Genomic DNA, 10704 nt, shown 5'->3' on the forward strand with positions numbered 1-10704 from the left:
ATATAATCACCCTTATTACGGTTGGCGTTGTCGTATCCAAAATTGCAAGCTGACGTGTCGTAACGTCTAATTGGTATTATGTATGCTTTTGTACAAAAAAGCAAAAATTTCAATTTTTAAAGAATTCTTTTGGTAACTAACATTATTAGAATTATTAGTAGATCATTTTTAAACTTTTAATTCAGAAGAAAAACTAACCCTACAGTTTTTACAATCAAAATAAGTGTTTGGCGTAGACGTTTTTGTGGTCGTTGGCGTAGTCGTTGTCGTAGGTATATTTTTTGGTACCACGTAACATTTACGACAACGACAATTTTTTCTCATACAAAATTTAAAAAATTTATATTTTTTTAATTGTAAAACAATTCGTTTGAAATCATCTTTTGAGCAAGAACTAAGAAATTTACATTGCTTCAATCGTTATATGAGGACTCTAACAGATTTTCAATAGAAAGTTTGTCATCTGATAAAGACACGAAATTTATCTTATGAAAATGAATCAAAGTAGTAAAATTTGTATTTATTATAGTTATTTTCCAAAATATCTTAATAACCATTGCCAAAAAATTCTTTTGAAATTAATTTGTTTTTATTTTTATATGCTGTCGTTTACAAAATCGGTCACGACTTTTTCCTCGTATTTCAACGCCATACGTAATACCAATTTGTCGTGATACGCCAAACGTAATACCGATTTGTCGTATCAAAAAAAAAAAAAAATTTTGTATTTAAACCAAGAAATTCGTTTTGGGAATAACAAATGTATTTCTTTCGATTTTTTTAGGATATAAAATGCTATAAAAGACAAAAAATTTCGTTGTATATAATTTTTCATCATATAAAAATGTATCTTACGACTATGCCTACGTCTACGCCTACGACAACGTCTACGTCACTTGAACGTCTACGACTACGCCAACCGTAATAAGGGTGAATGTTTTTTGTTTTGTTCAATAATTATTTTCAAAATTATGAGAAATTCAGTTATAGTTTTTTTTGTGGGGATTTTCAGACTTAAACCACTATAACATAGCCATTTGTTAAGCGATTTAAACAAATAATAACTTGTTCGAAAGATATTATTCACCCCTTTAAAAGGAAGAAGGATCACAAGAAATCCGTTGTGAAAAAAGAAGATATGTCCGTTTAAATTTGAAAATGTAAGAAACCCAGATTTTCACTACTTTTACCATTATAAAAAAATAAAACGAAGTGACCCAAACGAACTAAAGGCATTGTCGTTGTCCATGGATCCCAACACGATATAATTTTGCATCAGAACACTTGAATATTTTTCTGGACAACTTTTGTAGCACAGTGTCATTTATCGACATTTTTCGAAAAGTTTGCACTTTCTCAAGGCCAAAACTGCCTGAAGGAGCGTTCCAATGCTTTCGCGATGTATTAGAGAGTTCTTAATTACTGTCTTGGCTACAATTTTTTATTTGTAATGGATCGAAAATTTCAATGGTTTGGCTGTTATATGCCAAAATATCCAAATAACGTCAATAAGAAACTTCAAGTCAAAATCGGGAGGCTCGATTTTCATCGTAGACATATGGTCCAGTGGACTTTTTTGCTCAGTTCAATCCCAGGAATCAGAAACGCGAAGGGCCCATTAAGGTTTTTTTCCTTCCATACAAATCGCCCGGCCTAATATACATACATATTTAAACGAGGAATTTTAAAAAATATTAATTTAAAACAAGAAAGTGTGAGTCAACTGTGCCGGCAGAGATATACCATCTGCCTCTGACCTAAAGAAAAAAAGCAAACACAATACTTTTGACGTCTGTAGAATTTTTTTTAATTTTTGGTCCATTCCTCAGGATGTACGGGCTTGTCCCCAGAATTTTTTTCTACCGTCGTAACTAGTGCCGCATACATAACATGTTGGCCAAACAATTTAAAAACGATCCCAGACAAGTCCTTAAACTGCACTCTTTCCAAACATAGCACGATGGGGCCAATAGCAGGTTTTCGAGGCAAAAAGTCAATTTTTGAAGTGAACAATTTGAAAAAAATAACGGATTTCGATTGCCAACACTCTGAATCACTAAAAATAAAAAAATAAATCAATCTGGTAACATCACATAGCGACATACTGATCTGGCAATGGTGACATATTTTCTTATGCATCATTTTCCGACATTCATTATAAATAAGTAGTGAAAGCATTTTAGGCGCCAAAAAGAACATTTCAACATTTTTATATTTTTTTAAACATGGGTATGTAAAATAAGATAATGTTAACAAATAATAAAAATGTTATGTGTGGTAAATGTATTTTTGAGTTAAGATGTTATGTATTTTGTGGAGTATTTTGCTTTGTTATCCATGTGTTCTCTGGAGTATAACTTTTGAGATCTAGGTAGATCTAGGATATTATATATATGTGGTGAAAGGTATTAATGTGTACTATCATTTTGTGAAAAAATTAGCTGCGCCTATCTGCGCCTTTTCATAAAAATCTGATTTCATATGTCGTAATACTTAAAAATATGGATATATGTTACCAATTGGATTTCGGAAAAATTTAATAGACGTATATAATAATAATAATAATATATAATTTCAAAGATATCGCAAACTTTGGCTTTTGTGGCGAAATCTTAGCCGATTTTTACTAAATTTGGAACCTTTTTTTATTAACTTATAACAAACCACAGACAAAACCATGAAATTTGAACATATGTATATAGGGGAGCTATTTCTATATCTGAACCGATTTCAATATAACTTGACAAACTTATTTGTAGTCCGAATTCCGTAACATTTTCCAAATTTTATTGTAATTTGATGGAATTTGCATGCTTGGTCAATCATTTTCCTGAAATCGGGCGAACATATATATGGGAGCTATATCCAATTCTGAACCGATTTCAATATGATTTGCCAAAAATGTTTCTAGACCAAAATCCGCCACACATTTCAAATTTCATCAAGATTGGACATACATAGCGGGATTGGTGCACCAAATACCTAAAATCGGGCGAAAATATATATGGGAGCAATATCAAAATCTGAACCGATTTCAATATAACTTGGCAAACTTATTTGTAGTCCTAATTCCGTGGTATTTTCCAAATCGCATAAAAATTTGCTTGAAATCGGGCGAACATATATACGGCAGCTATATGTATATATGAACCGATATGAACCAAATTTGGCATATTAGTTTCTAAGCCCATTATAAACATCTGTACAAAATTTGGAAGGTCTAGCTTGCCCCAGTGATTTGTTGCCTCGAAAACCTGTCATTGGCCCCATCGTGCATAGTGTGGGAGGTGCCCGAAAAAGTGGACCGATGTAGTCACTGTTACATAATCCCCCCTTCGAGGTTTATCTTACGTTTTACCCGTGCAGTTGGTGCCGGCAGGCCATTTTGGAACTTTTGGGCCATTATCTCAGGAAGTATGGACTTGCCCCCGAAAAATTACCCCCATCATAACAGGGTCCGCAAGAACATGCTGCAAAAAAATTCAAAACGATCCGAGACGAGCTGTTAAACTGTACTCTTTCAAAATTTTGTGTGAAAGGTACTCGAAGGAGTATACCGATTAATACCCTAGACAGACGGCTGAGTTAATTTGCATTAAAAATGTCCTAATTTGAATTAATTTTTCACCCTGACAGACGATAGTTTCTGCATTTATGAAACAGCTGTTTGTGTTGTTTATTTGTACCCAGCAGACCATTTCATAAAGCTTTACAAAAGTTCGCCAAAATATGCGAAACAAATACACCTTCTACCATTGACCTTTTCACCACGATGAAGCAAAAATAAATTTAATTTATTCGCGATATTTTTGAGTTTTTTTTTTTTTAATATTATACAAATATTGCAAAACTTTAAAAAACATTTGAAGAAGATATAATTTCCGATAGAATTGGTATGGTGGGTAATGACATTTTTTGTGAAAATAAAAAGTTTAAAAAGAGATTTGTTAGAAGGCGCGAAAAACGATTAACTGCTATTCTACTCGCGAAAGACCACTACTTATTTTGAAGAAACGCGATAATTGCTGATTTTTTTCCTTTTTTATTTTCCTAAACATGGACATTTGACAAAAGACAATTGATTTTCAACAGCATTGCCATATTGAAATTTCTAAATTCAGTTTAAATTTCCTTTGGTTTTGTGCATTAAGAATGTGGATAATGCACGAATTAATTTGAATTAAGACAGTTAATGCAAATTAACGCTGCCGTCTGTCTAGGGAAACGAAAATGTGTGCGCATGAAAGACATCCAAACTTTAGTTTTTGAAATATTATTTCATTTGCTTTTGCTTCAAAACAAAAAACAAATTTGAAATACACACTCAAATTTGGTAGTTTTTCTTCCGCATTCGTTTTCTTATCGACATACATAAACAGGCCCTAAGTCCATATTTAAACCTGATCTATGCCTGAAAGTAATATTACCATATGCAAAGTTATTACCAATTCGGTTACTCTCTTCGAGAGTTATCGTGCGCAATATTTTAGCGCAAATGTTTGAGGTACCGGAAGGATATGACCTTAAACTATTGAAAATTCCAGTCATCTGCATTATAATTTTACGATTTATCGTACAACTGCTGCATGAATGTTGTACAACTTATCTTGCGGTAATTTCAGATTTATCGTAAGACAAAATATTTTTTTGCACAACTTATCTGATGATAAACCTAAACTTTAACGTCAGATAAGTTGTACAATAATCTAAATTATCGTACGATCAATCGGATGTTCTACTTTAGATAAATTGTACAACAATATAATTTGTCGTACGATAAATCTGAAATACTACTTCAGAAAATTTGTACAACAAAACTAATTTGTCGCAAGATAAATCTGAAATACTACTTCAGATAAATTGTACAACAAACTAATTTGTCTTACGATAAATCTGAAATTACACATCAGACAGATTGCATGACTACCCGCAAAAAAATTTGGAAGTTGTGCAATTGGAGTTATGATTTCACAACATCTTTCGATGTAGTCCAACAGAGTTATGAAAAATGCACTCCGGTCGATACATTTTATAAGCAGTTGTTGTAGAGATCCCTGCAGAAAAACAGTTGGTTGATCCCTACCCACTTCTTCAAAAGACAAGAGTGTATTCATTTCGAAGAATTAGTTATTAAATAAAGAAATAACGGCTTAACTCTAGTTTAGTAAAAACTCTCCGATTTTTTTGAAAATTTTACCAGAGGTAGATATTGTTGCGCTAATCACGGAAATGTATAATTTTCTTGGGGGACGGACCCGGTTACCCGGTTATATACCCGAAAGTCCGGGTAAAAAACCCGGGTTGGACCCGGCTCTACTGAACCGATTGCAAAATGGGTATCATTGGAAAGCTTATGGAAATACCTATCCAACAAGTGGTCATATGATGGGGTTATTTCCATATGGTCAGTTGATATAACCCAAAAACTGATTTTTGGACCCGGATTTTTCCATAAAACCCTCAAAAAGTCGAAAGCCCATTATGGGTGCCCGCTTAATGTATGTCATATTATAGCTCCCACTTTAACCTTTCCAAAATGGTGCTATATGTTGTGATACCTTCTCTGGATCCAGAGATATGGCTCTTAAAATCTCGAAAACCCGGTTTCTCCAAGTGGCTATTTATAGAAAAAAATTATAATTTAAAAATACATTTTGTTCCCGTTCTCGAGATTTGCACCTGTCCATAGGAGAAAGTCTTAAATCCCCGGCCGAAGGGCGGCTATGTAAAGAAACATTTATAATTTAAAAGAAAAATGTGATCCCCTTCCCTAGATTTGCACCTATCCATAGGAGAAAGTATTAAATCCCCGGCCGAAGGCCGGCTACTTAAAGAAAAATGTATAATTTAAAAGAAAAATTTGTTCCCGTTCCCATAGGAGAAAGTCTTAAATCCCCGGCCGAAGGCCGGCTATTTAAAGAAAAATTATAAGTTAAAAGAAAATTTTTTTCAATTTAGAAATTTAAAATTTCTTATAGACTCCTATAATGTAAAGAAACGAGCCCTACAGAACCGAGTTCTTAAGATTCTAAGGGCCATATCTATGGATCCAGAGAAGGTATTACAACATATAGCAGTTTTTGGGTTATATCACCTGACCACCTGAAAATAACCCCACCATATGACCACTTGTTGGATAGGTATTTCCATAAGCTTTCCAATGATACCCATTCTGTAACAATCGGTTCAGTAGAGCCGGGTCCAACCCGGGTTTTGTACCCGGATTTTCGGGTCCAATAACCGGGTAACCGGGTCCGTCCCCCAAGCGCAAAGCGTCCCGTGATCAGCGCAACAATATCTACCTCTGGAAAAAAATTTCAAAAAAATCGGAGAGTTTTTACTTAACTAGAGTTGTTCCGAAATAACTTAAGTTGCGAACATTTTTGCGGTAATTCACGAGACGGAAATTTTAATGGAGTGGAGTTGGAGTCCATGTCGAAAACTGAACTAGTGATGGTAAGGAAACATAAAACACATTAGAATGATGAAAGAAAATCAGATGCGATTGGATTAAATCGAGAACGGAGGAAGTATGCTCAAATGTTTTTTTTTTTTTTTAATTTGTGTTTATATAATAAAGATCTTTGTGTTCTTGTTTTACACAAATAATAAATGCATTTTATTTATTTTGGGATAGCTTGCATTTTAATTGCATCTTTAGACTGATTAAAAATGCAATCCGAAGAGTGTCTTTAAATTCAATCCAAAACACCACATCAAAAGATGTAATTTTGGATCGAAAATGGAGTGCATCCTAGCTGTGCGCTGTGGAAGCAAAATGGAGTGCATCCTAGCTGCGCGCTCTCTTGTAAAATTCATAAGTGAATTCATAGGAAAAGATGTACTCCAACGGCAAATGTACCGTACACTTGCAGTGATTCAACTGCATCCGCGGATGCAAACTTTTTGCTGGGTATCTAATTTGTCGTATGATAAATCTGCAAAGTTTCGTATGAAAGTTTCAAAGTGTGGCTTTAGAGTAATTTCTGATTTATGGTACAACTTATCTGACAACAATTTCAGATTTATCGTATGACAAATTATTTTGTCGTACAACTTATCTGATGTGTAATTTCTGATTTATCGTTCAACAGTTAAGATGCGGATGATCATATACGATGTATGATCAATTCATATACGCGCGTAGAATTTGATTAGCTGCCCAAATAACCCTACTCACCTGTCCCCTGACTGTCCATGTCTGGACACAGAGGAACCAGAACCAGATAATAAAATAACCCACAGTATAGAGTAGACGACATTTCTTGAGTATTCCAGCCATGTAAAACTTCTCTATAAGTGGTGTCGTATGGCAGGCCGTTCGGACTCGGCAATTAAAAGTAAGTCCTAAGGCGTCTATGTGTTGCTACAACAACAACTGACGAGTACGATTCTTTGCGAATTGTGTATCCGATTTTTCTAAAAAGACCGACTTATACCATGGTAGAATAAGAAAAGGTAGCAGCAATACACAGCTGACTGAACTGGGTTGTAACGTTAGTGTCAAATTTCATATGACATTTTATACATTTATTTCTATCATGGTACAATAATACAGGTAGCATTATCATGCCAGCTGATGGTAACATAATGTGTCAACTGCATTGAATTGATGTCAAATTTTGACATCTTATGTTGCCAACAATTGCCGATGCGGCTACCTGTGTATTTGTACCATGATTTCTATTTCGATGTACATTAGGGACATATATTTTTTGAGAAAAAAATATATCATTCGGAAAAAAAACATTTCCCAGAAAGACTTCTTCATATCAATGACATGTAACCTCCTCCAAGTTCGAACGATAAGCCGCGCAGTAAATCCCCGCTTGTAGAGGCGATACAACGTTTGTTAATACGTGAGGTATTTTGTTAAAATTTCAAAAAATAAAGCCCTAATAAACATGTGCTTCTTTGATTTCTAAAACAAAACATTGAAACAGCTTCTCCTTTTTCTATGAATTTCCAGCGACCCCAAACTTTTCTGCAAGAATTCTACTTTCTGCGAGAATTTATGCATTTAGTGGAATGATGTGGAAACATAAAAATTGGAAATGTAACCAATTTTCATTCATGTTTTCCAAAATATTGAACCAAATGTGAAAAATTATTAGTTTTTTAAATTCCAATAATTTTTAGACATTTCCTTGTTTTGTTTACAAATACAACTGACAGTAACGTTACAAACAAAAACAAATTCCTTTGTGGTTGTTGTTCGAGTTGTATTTGTTGTAGTATTAACTTTACCTTGTATTTGTTCTACCATGGACTTATACATTACTATTTGCTTAAAGATTTCTTGGAGTCCTAAAAAGGTTATAAAAAGAACAATAAATGTCGATTTTTTGAAAGGTCCAAAGCTGATTTTTTGGATTTTCTGGAAAACCCTAAGAAGACCATTACGCAACACAGTGCTGCTCAAACATTTGCAACTTAAAATACTCATTTCAAACTAAATAAATTGATGGGTTTGAAACGAATTTTTTGCAGATTGATAGTTGTGCATATGATATTGATATTATGTGAGGAATTTGGAGAGATTGCAAATCTGCGCTTTCAAGAATCGAAGCATACTTGTCTGAAATCCGTTTAATAGTGCTTGCAACCAATAAGGACTGTAAATTCGGATATTTTACAGGGATTTTGAGAATCGCAAAAGGCTAATTTTATGGTTTTGATTAAATTTAATACTATCGAAAAGTACTATGTACGAGGGCCACTCGAAAAGTTTCTGGCTTAATAATAAAAGAGCGAATATTTATTATCAAAAATAATTTTTTTTTTTCTGCAGTATTCTCCAGCTTGACTTATACACTTTTGCAAGCGCTCAAACCTATTGTCGTAGTACTTTTTCCACTCCGATTGAGACATGGTTTTTGAACACTTAAACAGCATCTTTTGCCCAAACTTTTTTATTGATTTGCGCGAATAAAGCGAAGTCATTGGGTGTAAAGTCTGGGCTGTACCGCGGGTGATCTATCAATTCCGCGCCTTGTACGCTCAAAAAGGCGCTGGTTTGAATCGATGTGTGAAAGCACGCATTGTTGGTTTCTCGTATTTCTCGGATGAGTTCAGGCAAACAAATTGCGTTCTACCACTCAGAATTGACCGTCCTAGGTTCCTCAAGCCGTATCGTCGCAACATGGTGAGTTTAGCCGAAGGCACAGGCGACCATTTGCTTCCAAGTGTTTCTTCAATTAACAACTTTCGTTGGATTTCTTTGGCTCGTCTTCGAAAAACCTCATGGTCGATTGCTGTTTTGTTTCGTGCTCATACGCATAGATCCACGATTCGCATGACGATCTAATAAAAGATGTTTAAAGCACCGCGGTCGTACTTTTTCAACATTCCTTTGCACCAATCGACACGAGCCTCTTTTGAACGATTGTCAAATTGTGAGGGGAGGTGTACGCTGGTGGAAGAAATTCCTCATTCTATCTACGGTACGTCACATGAGCATCGGCCACAAGTGAATTCATTAAACCAGTTTTTCACATTGCTATAGGATGGCGCTTCATCGGTATACAAAGATTCAAATTAATCGATGCACTCTTGCCGTCATAACCCACATAGAAATTTGCGAAAAATTATCGGACGATAAAATTGTTGTCAATTTTTTCGAGTCGCTCAAACAACGCAACGCATATGTCAAACCGTACTGAGTACGTTTAGGCTAAAACATGTCAAACTTTCAAATGGAAGTGTCAAATGGCGCGAGGCAACACATGGTATTGCCTAGGCCCCAGACTTATCTACTAGCCCTCGTATAATGAAAGGGAATGCATTGATGTTAATATAAATATTTTTTATTGCTGGAAACTAATTTTATTTTCCATTCCAGTTCTTTACATTTACATATATTTGAATCATTACACTAATTACATTCTATGTGTTCTATTCGAAAAAATACTCCACAGATATTAAAAATAGTATTTTCTTGGGAATTAAATAAAACTCTCCCAGTCGCTGTTGATTCTATTCCTTTTTGGAGTTTAGGCGAAATTTTTCTTTTAGTTTGTTAAAGGCCTCCGCATCGCCATCAATCTTCACATTGTTCTGCAACAAAAGATAAATACCTGTTCGAGATTTATATTTACAACTTATTTAAGAAACTCACATTAGCAAGTAAATCATCAAATGTTGTTTCTTTGGAGCCAACTAAATAAAAATTGTCATCACTAACAGTTATCTCTGCATCCGTTTCGGAACTTGTTCCCTCGTAAATGTTTAATTCTTTAAAATCGAAAACTATTAAAATATCAATTAATAAATAAGCAAAGAAAAACACACGCACACACCCACATTCTCATGGCAGGAAATATTTTCCGACAACACAGACATTCGGATACATACCCATACTTTTGATTAGATTGCCATCGGAATCGGTAAAATGAAATTGGAATACATTTGTTACACTGCGATTAGAAGGATCAGATTCCTGAAGTTTATTACGCATTTTATCAATAATTTCATCACTTTTCATTTTGAATGGTAATTTAGCTTCTTAAATTGATACAAAATATGTTCGCTTCGTAAATATGCCAAGATGTTTATCCACCCAGTGCAGATTATAAACTAAAGATTTGTTTTCCCAGCAATCAAATGTAGATTATATGACTTTGATGTGATAGACAACAGATAGTTATGGTCAGTCTGCCATCAATTAAAGATAAATTTATAATGTCTGTACTATCGTTGCAGCTT

At 34.4% G+C, this 10704-nt stretch overlaps 1 protein-coding gene across 2 annotated transcripts; it reads right to left on the reverse strand.

Moving 5' to 3' along the window:
* Positions 1–9784: 9784 nt before the first annotated feature.
* Positions 9785–10659, reverse strand: euc (eucalyptus). Of its 2 annotated transcripts, none has more exons than XM_073960450.1 (3): positions 10354–10659; positions 10118–10233; positions 9785–10056 (listed from the first exon to the last, which is right to left on the reverse strand). In XM_073960450.1, exons 1-3 carry the CDS (start codon positions 10481–10483, stop codon positions 9976–9978), a joined length of 327 nt encoding a protein of 108 aa, XP_073816551.1. In that variant the 5' UTR covers positions 10484–10659; the 3' UTR covers positions 9785–9975. The 2 variants fall into 2 exon arrangements, with proteins under 2 accessions (XP_073816551.1, XP_073816549.1); XM_073960448.1 differs by having other exon boundaries at positions 10118–10248; positions 10354–10626.
* Positions 10660–10704: the final 45 nt, after the last annotated feature.

The sequence above is a fragment of the Musca autumnalis genome, unplaced genomic scaffold, assembly GCF_047663935.1.
Source record: "Musca autumnalis isolate F117 unplaced genomic scaffold, ASM4766393v1 scaffold_1, whole genome shotgun sequence".
In the NCBI taxonomy this organism is placed as follows: Eukaryota; Metazoa; Arthropoda; class Insecta; order Diptera; family Muscidae; genus Musca; species Musca autumnalis.